This window comes from Plectropomus leopardus, chromosome 22, assembly GCF_026936395.1.
Source record: "Plectropomus leopardus strain MGB_pleo_1.0 chromosome 22, ASM2693639v1, whole genome shotgun sequence".
Taxonomy (NCBI): domain Eukaryota; kingdom Metazoa; phylum Chordata; class Actinopteri; order Perciformes; family Serranidae; genus Plectropomus; species Plectropomus leopardus.
In genome coordinates this window covers 15,103,493-15,120,949 of record NC_142197.1, presented here as the reverse complement: position 1 = coordinate 15,120,949, position 17,457 = coordinate 15,103,493, and the positions used below count along the sequence as shown (strand labels likewise).

The 17,457-nt window shown below is 37.9% G+C and overlaps 1 protein-coding gene across 3 annotated transcripts in view; it reads right to left on the bottom strand.

Annotated features, from left to right (window-relative positions):
• Positions 1 to 1,723: 1,723 nt before the first annotated feature.
• The window catches only part of grm8a (glutamate receptor, metabotropic 8a), a 320,341-nt gene continuing 304,607 nt past the window's right edge, over positions 1,724 to 17,457 (bottom strand). For 2 of the 3 annotated variants that reach the window (XM_088072610.1, XM_088072609.1), the window contains exons 14-15: positions 6,007 to 6,060; positions 1,724 to 4,031 (exon numbers count right to left, since the gene is read on the bottom strand). In XM_088072610.1, coding sequence (XP_087928736.1) covers positions 4,001 to 4,031; positions 6,007 to 6,060 — 85 coding nt within the window. In that variant the 3' untranslated portion in view covers positions 1,724 to 4,000. Of the gene's footprint in view, positions 4,435 to 6,006; positions 6,061 to 17,457 lie in introns of all 3 variants that reach the window. The other variant, XM_088072613.1, reaches the window with a different exon arrangement.

Here is a 17,457-nt window from a genome sequence, read left to right as displayed (position 1 = left end):
ATATAATTTTATTGTACATTCAAACAGTATAGACACTGTTTGTGACATTGCAAAACAAATTAAGAAATGTAAAGTTGAATTATATCGTTTTTGGCCAAAAAAACAGGTGAAGTGGTCCAGAAACAGGTAAAAAGCAGAAATGGCAGTGATGTCTGTCGAAATCAAGGAATATCGGCCAAACTCATATCAGTCGAGTTTCGACAGACGTCACTGCCGATACTGATTTTTACCTTTCAAGAACTTAGCTGATTATCGGCCTGACTCATATATCAGTCAAGTTTTCAGCAAATGTCTCTGCTGATACCAAAGTGAAGTTAATATCAGTCATTGCAAATAATCACACAGAAATTCAGTTTAGTGGGTTAAATGGGAGTCTAGCATACAACAGAATGTTGGTTTTAATCCCACATGTAAAAATTAAATTTTTATGACATAAATAAAATAAAAGGTTTCAACAGACGTCACTACTGATATCGACTTATGCGTTTCAACACCTCATGACCCTTATATCAACAAAGCAGAAAAATATATCAGCTGATATTTAATTTTTTTTATAACATAAAATATCATTTTACTGTAGATTCATATAGTGTAGACACTGATTGTGACATTGCAAAACAAATTAAGGCATTTAAAATTGATTTATATCGTTTTTGGCCAAAAAACAGGTGAAGTGGTCCAGAAACAGGTAAAACCAGTATCGGCAGTGACGTCTGTCGAAATCAAGGAATATCGGCCGGACTCATATATCAGTCGAATTTTCGGCAGACGTCTCTGCCGGCGCTGATTTAAACGGGATGTCGATTCTTGACAACGTTGTTTGTAGAGATTCGGCACACTGAATTAATGGGGTATTTAGTATACCTGACGTCGCTGGTTTAAATCGTATCTGTTATGAATAACGTTTAAGTTCTCATTCTCTTCATGTAATTTCCAAAACAGAAGGATATTAATAATAAATACGTAACGTTTAACCGGAAGTGACGTCAGCGAACGTTTGGCATACCGGACTAAGTGTCCGGTTGGTATGCCAGAGGTAGGTGGTTCGAATCTTACTTGTAACAGGTAACATTTGATTTTCATGGCGTAAATAAAATATTAATATAGGTTTTTGACAGACATCACTGTCGGTCCTGAATTTTCGGTTTCAATACCATATGGTCCTTAAATCAGCATCTATACACTGATACAGTATGTCAATTATTAATAAACTTTAAACTACTTTCACACCCAGATGAAACAGCAGTATTCCCAGAGATCAGTTCCTTTAGACGCTCTAAAACAGTAGCGAACACAGCAATTTGGGCGGTGCAGCCACTGGAAACAACTGTCATAGATTGCTGAAGAAGTAGCATACTGCAGTTTTGTTGTTTGTTTTTTTTTGTTTGCAATAATTGAAAAAAACAAAACAAAAAAACAATGTTATTGGATTGATATTTGGTATTGGCTGATAGTCAAATTCATGTACTGGAATCGGTATCAAAAAGGAAAGAATACTTTGAAAAATCTTTATCAAAAAGTCATTAAAATGTTGGTTTAAGTATGTCACAAAAAGTCTTTGTATAGGGTCTTTTAAATATGTCATAGCATAAAAGTCACAAAAAAGTCAATCACAGATGACCAGACATATTTCATAACTTCTTTTTAATGAAGTCTGACATTCATTAACGTCCAACAAGACAAGCAGAGGATATGTATCTCTCCTATTATCGGACAGCTCTTGGACAATATGCTTTTAAATACAGAGGAGCATTAACAGTCCTCACCTTATTCAAACATGTCCATCATCATGTCATGTAAGTCTAACATGAAAAAAATACACTTGTGCTGTAGTGTTAGCTGTATTGATGTGTTATGTGTCTGTCCCATTTATGCTTATTATAAGTACTTGTTTGTCTGTTATATTGTCATGTTAAGGAGAGAATTACCATAAGAATTTGAATAGATTAATTTAGGGGAGGTTCTCACTTTACACCTCTTTTAAAATATTTTTACTTTGTTATTATCTACTTGTTGTATCATATCTTGTGTGCTAATAAATAAAGTTTAATTCAGTTCAGTTCATAAAAATGTCCTAGGTTTTGTCCAAAATCCCTAAATACTCACTACATAGTGACTTTGCCTTTTTGTAGTGATGTCTGCATGTATGGTGGGAATTCTTATACCCTATATAGTGCACTCAAAGTATCCCACAATGCATCATGAAAAAAACCCTTTTACAACCGATGGTCACTAACCAAACACTGTAACTCATCACGCAATGCGCATTAGAAACAGACAGATTGTGTAATGGGATATATGCAGCCAGACGAAAGTTTCTTAGCTATGTAATAAATTGCCAATTTGATGTGCAGTCGTTACCTAAAGAGATGAAAATAAATCTGCAATTTTAATGCTGCAGATGAGCAGATGAGCTCACTATCTAATCCCCCCTCCTGTTAAATCGGCGATTAAGGCTCTGCATAGATTCATTTGTTTCAGAGAGTAAAATGTTTGTTTGATAAAAGTAGGGTGTTTTGAATAAATTTACAAAGAACTTCTGCTTTATTAGACAGTTCTGGTAAGAAGCAAAGAAGCAACTGAAAAAGTAAATTTATGCACCTATGTGACATACTTTTGTATTTACTTTGAATTAATTTTCCCGTTTCCCTCCTCTCTCTTTACTCTTTCTTCTTTCTTGGCGTATTTAATCCATTTTCTCCCTTTCAATAGACTTCCTATCACCAAGACGAGTTGGTTTAATATTCCACCTCATTCCACCACATACAGCAGACGCATTTAAGTCAGCCACTCACTTTCTCATCCAGCTCAGCTGTGTTTGCCAACTTGACTTTTCTCTCATTTGCTTGTTCATTTTAGGTGAGATAGGTTAGGAAGCAGTTTTATTCAACATTACTGTAAATCTTTTCCACTTCTTTGTGTTTTCTATCAAATAGTGTGTGCACAGAAAATCTAAACCCAAACTAGGGCTCAGTTGTTGGGATTTTTACAGTCCAATGCTGATATTTTTGCAATAAAGCTGCAAAAATATCAGCATTAGCCCAAAAGAATCCCTGGTTTCTCCAAGAATTTTACAGCTAGTCGGGTAGAAAAGTCTTTGAAGCAGCTTGCAGACAATGGATTAACAGTCTCCTATGAAAATGAGCACCATTGAGTTTCTCATTGATCAAAGGGCTCTTAAAGGCCAGACTCAGATTTTAGAAGGAATGGGCACTTTTATCCCCCTACCTGACAATCACCACTGATCTTTAGCACAGAATATCAGGTAATAAGCGTTTTTCAGACAGTATAACAGAATGCTGGAAAAGCCACCTGAGCCAACCTGATAATCTTAAACCATTTGAATCTAGTTGAGTTAAAAATTACACATTCTTTGACATCTGACATGGAGGAAAGCACTATCATCTGTGTTTTCTGAAACATTACTGATAGAGGATAGAAGGTACATTTATTTGTCATCTTTTTAAACAAAGTTTAGAAAGACGGAAAGCCTCGAAGTTTAACTTTTATCAGATGCCCTGCCTGTACATATTCTTGTTGCTGTGGCTTTAAAAGCACCATAATGGACATGGAGTAGCTGACTCATAGTTGAAATAAGGAATTATCAATATGATACCCCTTTACTTCACTACAAAATCTAAATAAGGTGGCAGATGGCTGTAGTTAGATGGCCACGGAGCCTGATGTTTATGTTAAGGTAAATGACCATCATTAATAACAACATATTCACTGGTGACTGTCCTTTGAATACAAATACAGTAAGAGTTTGAATGGGGCTTGCTGGGGGGTGCAGGGTGACAGCAATGTTCACATAATGTGGTAAACAAGCCAAGTTAGCCTCCAAAGCCACAAAGACACTACACCAAAGACAGATGAGAAATGTGCAACATTTTTTGCCAACACCATAAAAAAAAAAGCCAAGCTGTATCATAAACAGGAGGCAGGAGATAACTTGAACTCGGTGCCAGCAAAGTCTTTTTCAGCTCCAGCTGCCTCCGTCTCACTCAGACTCACCCTGGGTCGGCAGCTTCCTGTCCAGAGAGCATTGAGAAAGTGAGGAGCTCTAACACTGCAGGTATATCTGTGGACTAAAACCTCCCCTGATGTACACTTACTGACAACAACAGCAACAACAACAACAAAAACAAACTGCTTGACTTGAAGGAATCTCAATAGCCTGGGGGGTCTTTGACTTCTAATTTGAATTTTTGACTTTCAGCAGCAGCCCTGCTATCTGCTATCCAAAATTGAATTAAAGCTTTACCTAAGCCAGGCAAACTGCTTGAATGCCTCTCTACAATATCCTACTAATATGCAATCTGACACATTCTCTCACATGTCAAAGTCTGACACCCCAGGCTAATTCTCTCTGTCTCTTTCTTGATCTCTTCCTCTTTACGCCTCTCCTTTTCTCTGCTCCTCAGTTCTTCAAAACTGTAAGGAGAAAGTTCAGGTCAGCACCAACAACAGCAAAGTCACCCATTGTTCGGAGATAAAGGGCTGTGACAAATCACCGACAAAAGCTTGTGTGTATTGCACTCCCGAGCACAATGGAGGACAAGATTGTGTGTCAGCTTCATTTCCACTGTCAAGGCTCTCTCTGGCAAAGCGCAGTCTGAAAAGCAATTACGTTCATCAGGGAGAGGTACGCGTGATTTGAAATTAATTCCTTTTGTCAAGCAAATGGGGGAAAGGATTTTTATTTTTATTTTTTTTAGATTAACTCATTGAGACACAGCTTCCACAGACACAAAAAATCAGGCATATTTTTAGGAAGTTCCTTACCCCTCTATCCCATTTCCTTATCCGTCATCCATTCTTATTATCACTTTGTGCCATCAGCTTTTCAACAAAGACGCAACTGGAGCATCTGGGCAGGAGTGAGAATTAATCTGAGGGGGTGTCTCTCAGTATTAACCACCAGATGTAATTTGTTAGTAAGATGCAGATATTTATAGCATCAGCGAAGAGAGATGAGTCATCAAATCAGATGACACCCGTAGGTGTTAGTCACACTTAAACAAAGTGTTGCATGTTGTTTATAGATTCTGTATACTTTGCAAAGTATCACTTTCTGTATTTACAAAAAATATTTAAATCAGCAAGTTTAAGTACAGCATTGTCAGATGTACATCATGTCTGACTCCCTGTGTTTTATCTGTCCGCCGTTCATATTTGGCACAAGTCACTGCTTTTGTTGACTTAAGTGAAGCATTTGCTTTCTTACCTGACGTGAACTGTTTGCAGATTTATGCTGCTGTGTGCTCATGAAAAGATAACACCTCAGAGAAAAACACGAATGATCTAATTTAAAAGAAAATGTAAGTGTCAGAGAGAATAGATTTAGTTATAAAACGTGCATAAAATCCCCCAAGAGACCAGATATTGTAGGCACAGGCCTGTAACATAAAGTCTTCACTACACCCGTGGAGCCGGGATCTAGAAATGCATTTTTTGTCTGCCATACACTAGAAGTTTTTTGAAAAGACTGCTCTACACCCTCTCATCCTACAGGGTTGCTATTTGCAAAACTACAAGTTCCCTTTTGAGATTATTTCCCATCCTTCTCCTAGTGAAAAATATTATGCCAAACTCTCTTTAAGAAATATGACATATTAGCAATGCCTCATGTGTCCACGAAAACTTAAAAGTCTAGAAATACAACATAAAATGTTGTACAGTGTTCTTGTATATTTGACAGCAATATAATCTGTGAAGATAAACTGTATTTGGGCACAAATTTGTTCAGAACCTGACCATGTTCCAATCACCTGCAAAAAAATATTGTATTGATGGACTTCTACTCTAAATGCACTCATAAATCGGTGCTTTTTTTCTGTCCAATCCAATGGACTAAGCATCTTACTGCAGAAATCGCCTAAGAATGAAAATGACACTAAATTATTTATTTTTTATGAATAATTAACTCACATCAGTGCACAAAGTTTAAAACATTACATACATAGAGATTTTCAGATTTGTCATTGTGACTCAAACTATGCTTACCTTCTGAAGGATCTCCTGAAGACCACATGTGGAAAACCTCCAGAGATACATATTCTGTAAACATAGTCAATAAGATGCATTAAAAGCTGATTGTATCATTAGAAAATCAAATCAGACCAGTATTTCATTATTTAAAGCCAATTTCCCCTATTCAGTTTGCAGTGATATTCAGATCCACAGTTATATACTTAAACAATATGATTGATAGGCTGAAACGTGTTTTGCACCATACTTGTTAAAAAAGGGGGCGTGGCTCTACAGTAGTCCACTTTAGATGAAGTGAAGGCTGTTATTGGCTTTCAGACATCACATTGAATAAATCGGTGCATTTGTGTGGAGTCGGATGACAGTTATGATAGATGTAGACATCCTAGAGAAGATTTGTCTTTTGGAATGGATGAGGGATCCCTGAATGTGTAGTTCTTCCTGCCTTTTTTTTTTTTGGACATGGCTCTCAGGATTGCTGCACTTATCATTTGTGCGTTTATACTCATGACTTCTTGCGTAGAACATCACTTCTCACAAACCAAGGAAAAATCATTTGACGCTCGGAATCAGGTGAATATTATCACTTTTTTACAACCAAATTTAAAAGCAAATCTTAATGAAAGAGGCCCAATATGTTTTACTGTAGATGTTAACACCTGTAAACATTACCTGTGAGAGTGGTGTGTTCTGCGAGGATAAGGGAACCATTTTCAGCATGTACTGAAAGCATGTTTCAAAGCTGTATATATAATCCAGCTGAATCAGAATCGCACAAAAGCTGGATACAAAGTGGAACCGTGTGTTAATGCCTGATAGAGACCAGGCCTCTGAAAGCACCTGCTCCCTCTGTACTGTTCCCTCTTCACAGCCTAGCTTGCCAGCTAATATTTACACAGCCACATGCTACAGCAGATGTTAACCACATGTAGCAAACGCTAAGCTGAGGATAGGAATGCGACCGTGTAGCGAGCTATAAACCAGGAGGAGTTCTCTCATTTCCATCCGCTTTCAGAGAGCATTAAGTGTCATGCACACAGCTATAAACATAGGGATGTCAGAGTAACAGATGCATGGTTTTAGTGTACATCTTTGTAGCCAGAAATCATTTCAATGTGTAGTCTTATCCATCTCTTCTCCACACCTGCCTCTGCCTTTCCTCTCTCACCTCCTCCTGAAATTACAGTTCTCTTTCCTCTGCTTCTCTGCACAAGATTTAGAGTAGCTATCTTCAACCACACCATATGCCAGATGCTAAAACCATGCAGGCAGTAGCTATTAACAGCTGTAAGTCAACTCAGCAGCTGCTTCTATAGGTGTTAGACGCAGACTCGTCACCCTTGCACCTCGTAATCTTGTCAACATGTGACCTTAGAGTCGTGTAGATAATCTGCCCCTCGGCGACAGATGTCCTGCTACGATACCAGGAGAGAAGGGCACTGGATTACAGTGTTATCTCCCAATCCTCTATTAGTCACATGCAGGTTTCAGTCCAGAAGAAAGCACATCATAGGATGGATGGAGTTTGACTGGGAGATGAAATATATGTGACATAATATTAAGAAATATCAAAGAAAAGAATTTCTTTATTTTCATTATTAAAGGCACGCCACTATGAGTGAAAACGTTTTTCATGCATTCATCAATTTTGAGATTTTAGGCTGTTTCAGAATATTGGAAAGAAAATGTCCAAATTATCCATTTAGGTGTTTATTTTAGTTCAGATTTCTGTTCTTTTTTTGTGCATATTAAGTTTAATAATACCTCATTGCACATTCAAACACAAAACTTCAGAAAACGTATATTAAAGAAAATAATTGTCTTATATGAGTACTCAGCTGGGGAAGTTTTACGGCGATATCATCATCATCTTTCTCAAGATGAGTTTTTTCTCATATTTTGAGTCAAAAAACTCCACTTTAGTAGCACTTGCATACATTAAATTTAACACATTTAGTCCTATCTTTATTCTGAAGGTTTTTACTGAGGGGTTTATTAAAATATAATTTTTAGCCCAATTTAGAGAATATTTTACTCCAAAAAACATGGTGAAAATTGATTTTTGTAAAGGGTGTTCATGTTTTTCTTCTGATTTATGGAGTGGTAAGAAGAAATATCCAAAATTCCCTGTAAAAGTCTTCTCATGAAAACCAAAACATTTTGATTTTTAATTAGGAATTGCTTTGTTTGCATATTTAAATGTAAAATTTCAACAAAATAAAATTATCTATTACGAATAATCAACTGGAAAAGTTTCATTTGTTTAACTCTATACACCTGTAGTTTCTTTTAACAATATATGAAAACCATTTAAGTAAAAAAATGTTTTTTCTCCTCATGCTTGGACCTAAACATCTCCAGATTTTGCAGTTTTATTATTATCAATACTCTGAAGGTTTTTGACATTGGGGTTTGCGCATATATCATTTACAGCCTGACTTCTCTAACATCTCATTCCTAAAAACCATACCCAAAATTCCCTCTGTAGAAACATTTGACTCTAATGTGTAAACAAAATGTAACAAGAATTTTTGAGTCTAGTTTTATGGAACATTTAAATTTCTGTTCTGAAAATTAGTACATATTATATTAAATAATTAGTCATTTTGCATATTTAAACATATAATCTCAGAAATCTTGTAACACAAAATAATTGTCTTGATGTAAGTAATCAACTGGGTAAGTGTTATGCTGATATGGAAAAATTTTTCCCCTTTTCACCTGAGGAGTCTCCCCTTAAAGTATATCTCAACAATATGAGTGAACTAAACCTGAAAATTCCTGCCATACGAAGCAACAGACTCAGGTCTTCATTTTCCTCTACATGTAAATAAGGCTCTAAGCATTCCTTATTTGTGAACATCTCCACATGAATATTAAAAATGAAGGGATCAAGAGGTGTCCTAACCTATGTGCTGTTAGCAGATGGTGTTTTGAAAAGACTCCGCAGTTAGAAATAAAACAAAGCGAACAGCAAATGAAACTGTATCCTCTAACTCAATACAGTTCAGTCATGACCTGAACTAAAACACCTGTTGCTGTAGAAGTAAGTATTTTGTGGTGATCCACAAAAAAAAAAGATTACTTACATAAAATCAGGTGAGTGACCTTACGAGTAAATTAAGTGTAAAAATTCTTATATAATACTCTCACTGAAAGCTGATGTTCAGGGCAACTGTGAAAGGAATCAGCACTGCTTAAACAGTTCAAATACATCTGAAGAACTACTCCAAACTACTTACATGTTTTAATTGAATTTGGCATAAATCAGAGAATGAAAGAAACAGCTTGACTCTGGTTGGACTCTCCGCTGTGAAAGAAACAACACATTTGGCTGTAAAAGCCGTTTAGATGTGTCACATCCTGTGAGTCAGGTTGCAAAGCTGGCAAACCTGAATCATCTTATTTTTACCGCACTTGTTCACACTACTGAAAACAGTGTGGAACAGCATGTGTTCCTGCGGGGACAGCATACACATACAGACACCTACTCTGACAGACTCACTAACAGGATATTCAAATCACCTTGTCGTACTCTCACTAAAACGCGCCAATCCTGGGAACAACTTAAAAAGTGAATGCAGTTTTTTATTAAACATTGTTTTTTATTGCATGCAGACCAATCAAGCATTAAACTGATTTCTGCAAGAATCCACAGTCAGTATTTCGCACTTCTGTGTAATTAACTGGGGTTAATAGAAATCCATGAGGTGCTGGAGGAACAGGTGTAGTCTTAAATCTAATAGATCGAAATCGTTTGAATTAGCAACAAGGTTTATTCACAGCTAAATCCTCACAGAACTCCTCATCGATTGTTACTCTGCTAATTAATGTCATTTGCATGTTTCGGTGGTTTGTGTTTTACTCCAAATGCAGCTTTATTTATAGTTCACGCAACACTGTGAGCTCTGTGTTCAGCACATGGCTTCCCTGAGAACTCCTAATTTATCTATTTTAATTCTGCATCAGTAATCACACTCACAAAACTGGAAAAGTGCCCGCACCGGCGCCAGCCAGCTGTATCTTCAACAGGCATGCAAACATCTGTAAGAACCAGGATCCGTATCACTGGTGAGTCTATTTAAGGTAATAGCTTCCCCTGGCACAGGCCATCTGACAGAGCTAATTACGATAAAGTCTCGGCTGGGAGGTTTTTGCATGCTGCCTGAGAAACCTTAAACACAGAGAAACAGGCTGTTTTTCACTGTTTTTTCTTTCTTTGTTTTCCCTCTCAAATCACTGTTCCGTTCCTTAAGCACTCTTTACTCCCAAACGGAGGCCTTCCTCATTAAGGGGATGGTAGCATTTCAGATTTCTCTTCCTCCTCCTCCTCCTCAGCACCACAGTGTAGGAAGCGCTTGATTGACAGGTGAGACATTTCTGTCGTTGGCGTCTTCCCCAGGTGTCCCGTCTCCTCACCGGGGTATGTTTATACAAGCATGCACACATGCACAGAGGACTGACAGAAACAATTGTGCACACATTCTCACAAACAGGAGTGACTGGGAGCACACACACACACACACATATTACTGCCACAGGGGTATTGATGCATTTATACATCCCAAAAGACAACCTGCGGAAATTAGAAACTGGAAAATCATGGGGCAACTAAAAATATCAAAGACAAGAGGTTTGTGAAAATGGTAAAAAATGTCACCATCATTGCAATTCATATCAGATCTTCTTTATTTAATTTTGATTCTGTATTTGAGTTTGTGACAATGCTTCTGAATACAGAGTGTCTTGAAGCTGCCATTGTTCTGGAATAGACTGACATAAAATATCTGAAAATACTTCTGTGTTTATTTAGATAACAGGGTGTGTGTGCGTGTGTGTGTGCGCGTGTGTGTGTGTGCATGCGTGTGAGAGAGACTAGGATGCCAGAGTGTGTGTTAAGTGTGGCTGAGAAACTTTTCATTTGCTGCAGCAGAACGTGGAAGCTTTGAAATTAAACTTGTTCTTCCCCAAAATTTCTATAAAGTAATTCAGATGACTGTGCACACAGACACACCTACACACACACACACACACACACACACGCGCGTTCACATAGTCTTATATACTGAACTGAAAATAAGAAAATTAAAGAAAAAAAAAATCTCTTTCTTTGGAAAAACTATTTCTGATTCTTCAGTGCCAGTAAATCCTATTAGTGATGAGATAAAGAAGAAAACAAAACAAAAATAAAATAAAATGAAAAACGCTTCCACCTTGGGCCAAATTGAGTAAAAATGATATTTGAATATTTGAATAAATTCAATACAAAAACAATCTTCCTCTATAAACTCCAGATTACATGGTTATCTGCTCAAGGTTCAGGATATGGAGGACTGTTATACAGTAAATCTGCACAGAGCAATGCAATTCCATTAGAGAGTCTGAAGAGAGAAGAGTGAAGAGTGAAGTCATTTAAACTTTGTTTAAACCCAACTACAGGTCATCTTGAGGGCTCAGAGTTTAGTTGTACTGTGGCAAAAAGTTGTTTGGAAAGTAAAAACTAGTTTTTTCCTCATGTTTTTCCACCAAATTGAGAAACATTTCTATAAAGTTTATAGAACAAAAGAAGGTCAGGCAGAAAAAAAAACGGTCAAGGCAAGTTCACTGACATATAAAGTGCTTCTATGTTGACGTACGCTAACCCAATTCCCCGAAAAACAATTCCAATTATAACTTAGCCACCGTACCCAGGAACAGCAGGCCTGTCAGGCTTTGGATATCTACATCTTGCATGGGGTGTTTGTAAACTGCAATACAAGAATGATGCTGTTTCTTTGTACATCGTCGTCATGGACCATGTACAGGTGACCTGAGTGTTTTTTGTCTGGTGGCATGGAGTATTTTTGTAGTATTTAATACATACTGTATATATGGAGGCATCAAGAGCAAATTTAAAACCCTTTTTACAGAAATGTCTTTACAACAAGTCTGATGGAAACATTAAAAAGTTAAAAAAAAAAAAGTAATTAGTGGAGTTAAAAGCTAATTCAGTAATTAGTAAAGTTAAAAAAAAATTAGCTTTGTATGACACCTGTGTCTATCTCTGCGGCACACATGAGATTTTTTGAATAAACTTAAGTTAAGGGAGGTTGCTTGCCGACGTCACCTGGGGGAAATTTCAACCCTCCAGGAAATTTAACAAGGAAGGACACAGGTTCGAATACACCCGAACAAGACGTGACCTCAGTGTAAAAATACAATTTTATTTAAACATCACTTTTTTTTTTTTTTTTTTTTTTAGAAACAATTTAATTGATAAAATCTGGATTAAGCATATGCAACAATGGCAACAGCCAATTTGCTGGAAAACACTCAAGCCATTGCACTGGTGCTTGGCCAATTGAAAAGAAATGGTCAACAATTAACATGCAACACAAATCTGCAAAAGTAGGAAGTAATTAAACTTAAACAAACTCAGGTTAGTAACAAATGTAAAGTAAAACATGCCAGCACAAAGATTGTTTATGTAGTGAGATGAGCCACTCCATGCCACCAAACAAAACCTATTTCAGTTCGTGTTCCTTGAAAATGCAGTTACCTTGAGGAGAAACGTCCGGAGACGCAGCAAATAGCAGAGGAAAAGTTGCGATTAAAGTTAAGATCCCTGGAGTCAAACCGTATAGAAATGAAACCCCAAGAGGCGAAGCTTGTGGAGACAGAGCTGGTAGAGACAAAACAGCAGTAAATGTCACTGAGCCGGAGTGTGGTGTACTGCAGCGCGCAGCCAGGCCACAAGCAGCCTGCAAAATGCACATAAAGCCAATATTTACTAAAAAACTCAGACACTCGTTAATTAAAATTAACCCATTCGAGCATATACATATCGGAGAGCAGAAGCGCAGGGATAGGGTTAGAGGTTCCCTGCCAGGGAGGAGAGTCAGGACGGCGAGCCACTTTCACTGTAAGAGACCCCAGAGCGGGAATTATATTCCAGCAGCGGGCCAAATTTGAACCACTGGGAAGTTAAAGGAGCTGGCTTACGCTTAGAAAGTAAAGCCGCATCACGCGGACAACTCCGGGCCAAACAGCCGCGCCGCAGGGCAGAAGAGCAGAGCCATATAATGCCCGCACACAGAGACCGAAACTCCGATTAAAACAGATTGCAAGAAGGCAGGACTTACAGAAGAGGAAGCGTAACACCAGCCACGCCAAAAGACACCCGGCTGCATAGGCCATGATAGATCTCGCCAACACACGGAAGACAGATTGCACATAGAGACAAGGACACACACTGAGCAAGGGAAACCTGCCCACACATAGTGCCACCAGCTCGGCCCAACAATGAGCGCGCAATGCGCCGGGCAACACCTGGTGTGTGTAGTGTGGAGGGAGGAAAGGAAGATCTGTCCTGCCACACTTAGATTACACCATGTTCAAGGCTGGTCTCTGATAGACCCGAACTTTGAAATAGAAACAGTAAATTCAAAACTTTGAAACGTTTAATACTTTTAAACCATTGCTTTGAAACGCTTTGAAAGGTTTCAAAACCTGTTCGCTCTACATTGGCATCTGCTGGTAGAAGCTTGCATTGCATCATTGTTTTTGTTTTAAGCTTCCTTGTCCTCAACCCAAAAGCCTCAACAGGTGGCATGCAAATCAAACTGCTATTGATTTAGTTCTTGTAGGATATGGTGACTATTTCATATCATTATTAGCCATGTGACCTAATGACATTGGTCTTATGCTAAAGTACAGTTAGTCTGTAGAACATTTTAATGGTTTCATTCATTAACGGAGACTTAATCTGTCTGGGTTTGGTACCGATCACGTGGCATTTCCAAACCCGTCGAGAGCTACGTGCAGAAGCCGGAAGTGACGAACGTTTTGAAACAGTTTGATCTTCAGTATCGAAATTGCCTTCTCTACTATGAAGATGGCTGATAGATGTGACTGAAAGACCTGTGAAAGCGACACTCAATCTAAACATTGGTGCCACATTCTATACGACACATTAAATTGTATATAGTCACAAAAGAGTCACTTAAGTTAGCTTATGTATGTAAAATTCTTGATAAACAAAGATATGAGAAATTAACCTGTCAGATAACCACCTGAGTAATTTTAAGATGACATATATACAGTTAGCGAGAAAAGATCAAGGCTAAGGTTTCTTTGCTGATATGACCTCCGTAAGACTACATGCACCCCAAAGAAACTATTGGTGTTTTTTGTTTAGATAAAAATGACGTCTAGCATCCCCTAGTTTCCTGCGTTTTTTGTTTCATGCAGCTCTCATAGGCATAATAAGGGTCCTACCTTTATGCTGTATCCAGATTTTCTTTACACATCCATGGTGGTTTCTAGCTAAAAGTGAGAGCCAACTTTTGCCCCCCTCTGCCCAAAATCAAGGATTTATTGTTTCAAAAATACTTTAAATCTCAAGAAGTGAAACTGGCACTTACCTTGCCAGGGCTAAAGGCTTGACAGGCCTAGCAACAGTGTCTAAGGGTAATGAGGCTTGGCGAATGGTCAATTATAGTACGCAGACACAACAATGCAAGTTTGTTATGTTAACAACCAGAAATTAAAATTGATTACATGTTTGATGTCTAACGTCTGATGGGGAGAGGTGTGCTATTACTTTGGACAACATTGCAATAAGTGCATGATTAAACAGCTGTAAGCCACATAAGATGTAATATGTGTGTAATGTTTTATCAGTTCAGGGTAAAGTTTGTAACTTTCAGGACTTAATTTTGTTTTATGGCATCACACTGTGGCTAGATCAGCCTGTCTGTCTTTTAATTATACTGATTAAATATCAGAACTGCTGAGGAAAGACTACAAGATGTCATCATTAATTTCATTTTACAGTTCTGAGCGTCATAAAATGTTAATGTCAATCAACCTCAAAGGAGACCGCTGCTTGCTGAGACTGCCAGCAGAAATCGTAATGAATAACTCAAATTCTGTGGTTGTATTAAATATTTTGGTCCTGATTTACCTCTCAGTGTGAGTCCTAGCAATGATTCTGAGATGCTAAATTTATTCAGCTCAGATCAGGACTCTCTGACTGACTCTGGCATCTGGGCTGGATACTATGGCGACAGCATCCACCAAGTCAATCAGCCCTTCTGCATCCAAGCCTCAATTCTCCATCACACGGTGGCAAACCATATGTTTTTCTTCCTTGCAACACACACTTGCGCACTTACAGCAAGCATGCTTATTTCAAGTGGGAAGACGTGTGATTTTGCAAAGAGAGCAGTTTTCTTCAGCCACCCACTGTTTTCTTTTTCACTGGCCACACTAGCAGCCATCTGAGATTGGTAATTGAATTAGTGGGCTGGAGACGACGCAGATTGTTGCCTCTGTTGGAAAGCATGTCTTGCAGAGCGCCTAGAGCACAATTTGCAGTCCAATTTAGAATAGTGTCTAACCTTTTAATGAATCTAAATATACTTATTTAAAAAAAACAAAACAAAAAAACATAACTTTATGAATGAGAAAACACAGGAATATTTTGTTTTGTCTTTGTGAGCTGTAAAGCCTGATGTCAGAGTTACTGTTTGTGCAGTGAGGCATTGCTTTCCCCTAACAAAAAAAGGTCATTAGGTTCTCTTTTACCTAACAAGATCCCGGTGGAACATTGCCTAATCAGGTCACCTTTAAAGCCCATTACTCAAAGCTACGGTCAAGGCAAAGAAAGGCCACGCTCCATTTCCTTTTGTGTTCTACGATGCCTTGAATTTGGGTTGACCTAGGATCATTTATGAAAGCGTGCTTGATTAACTGTAATATTAAGAAGATTTCATTTTTATTCCATTAAAATCTGATGCTTTTTATGGTCTATTTTAATAGCGTGCTTAGAACAAAAACTGGTGTTAAGTCGCCGCTGATCCTGGCCGGGTTGAGTTTTAAAGCTGGAGTGATGATTACTGTATCATATGAACCTGGAGGACGAAATAAATCATGTTACCAACCAATGTTTAGTTAGGTAGTGGGGTAAATGAACTCAGCCGTTAAATTTAAATTGCTAAATTTTCACAATTTCACAAACGTGCCTTGACCTCTCACTACAAGATATCTGAATGAAAATGCTGTCTCTGGATACCCAGGAGTCTCCCCTTTGCAGACATGCCCAGTTTTTGCTAATCCCATGCAGTTTTGGGGAAAAAAACATTGCATTTTTTCCCATGCAGTATATATATATATATATAGAGAGAGAGATATAGATATATAATTTACACCTATTGTATTTGAATATTTCTGCATACTAGGATGCCTAAACAGCCTTGGAAATGCATAAATTGGTTATGACCGGACAGCTGAGACTCTTGGAGATTCAATGAGCCAGTTGTAACCATTTCATAAAAGTGAGACCATATTCGGAGACAGGTATCACTGTATAAAATGACCTGCCGTGACCTATAGGATAATTACAGCCTCATGAAACCGTGGACATCCAAAGGATGTGCGGCTTTCATAGCTTTTTGGGCAATAAGAGGTTATAGAGGCTGGAAATTTTCAGTATTAAATGATCCTCATCAAATCACAGAAAAATGTAACTCTCACATAAAAAATAAAATGTCAAAATTTTTTTTCAAATCACAGCATGGATTTTTCTATGGTGTTCCTCAAAGTCTTGAATTCCTACAGTGGTATTTTGGAGGAATTTCTGATCATTTTTTTTAAATAAATTCTCAAGTAGTAAAACAGGCTTAAATTTAGAACCAAAATTGCGTAACAGATGGTATCAATCCAAAAATTTCTGCAACAACTTAAAAGACAAAATTGAGCATGTGAATGGTGATTATATTGTTCTGTCATAATACTCTAAGCCCCTAAACTTTAAACTTTGAATAGGCAGCTGACCAAAACACATTTATTACAGATTTGTGACTTCAGAAAGTTGACAAACAGTGCTCAGCATTTCAAATTCATCATTTAGCTGAAGTATACGCTCCTACGTGGCATATGCTGTCTACCTGCAATCTCCCCCCTAAAGATCCCCTATCACCCCCCAAAAAGCCAAAAAATAGTCTATGGTGGGTGTTAAGCTCATTTTAGGATTTTTAAACATGGTCAAGTCTACACAAATCTGGCCCAAAATGTATGCCATCTGTCACTGTGTTTTTGATTTTTTTATGTAGAGATCATCTTGTGAGTCATGCCATGACATCAATCAACCTACTTGTTTCCCGCACAGTACGCTCACAGTCTGGGTCCTCTGTGTGATGTCTGACACCCGCGGCGAGCCGTGCTGCACAGCTGAGTTTGGGCTCGGGGGATGTGCGCAGACACCTGACGCACCCTGACCTAAAATTACCAGGAGAATTTTCATTGACGTCTAGTTTTGAATTTGCATAGAGATTAGATTATAATATTATTTGCATGTCAAAGTGGGTGTTTTAAAATAACCGCATTCTTATGGGGACCTCTTTCAGTATCTTTTTAAAATGAAATTTGATCATAAGAGATTTCATGCATGAGATTGCTGGAAATGTCAACTTGGTCAGCACCTTT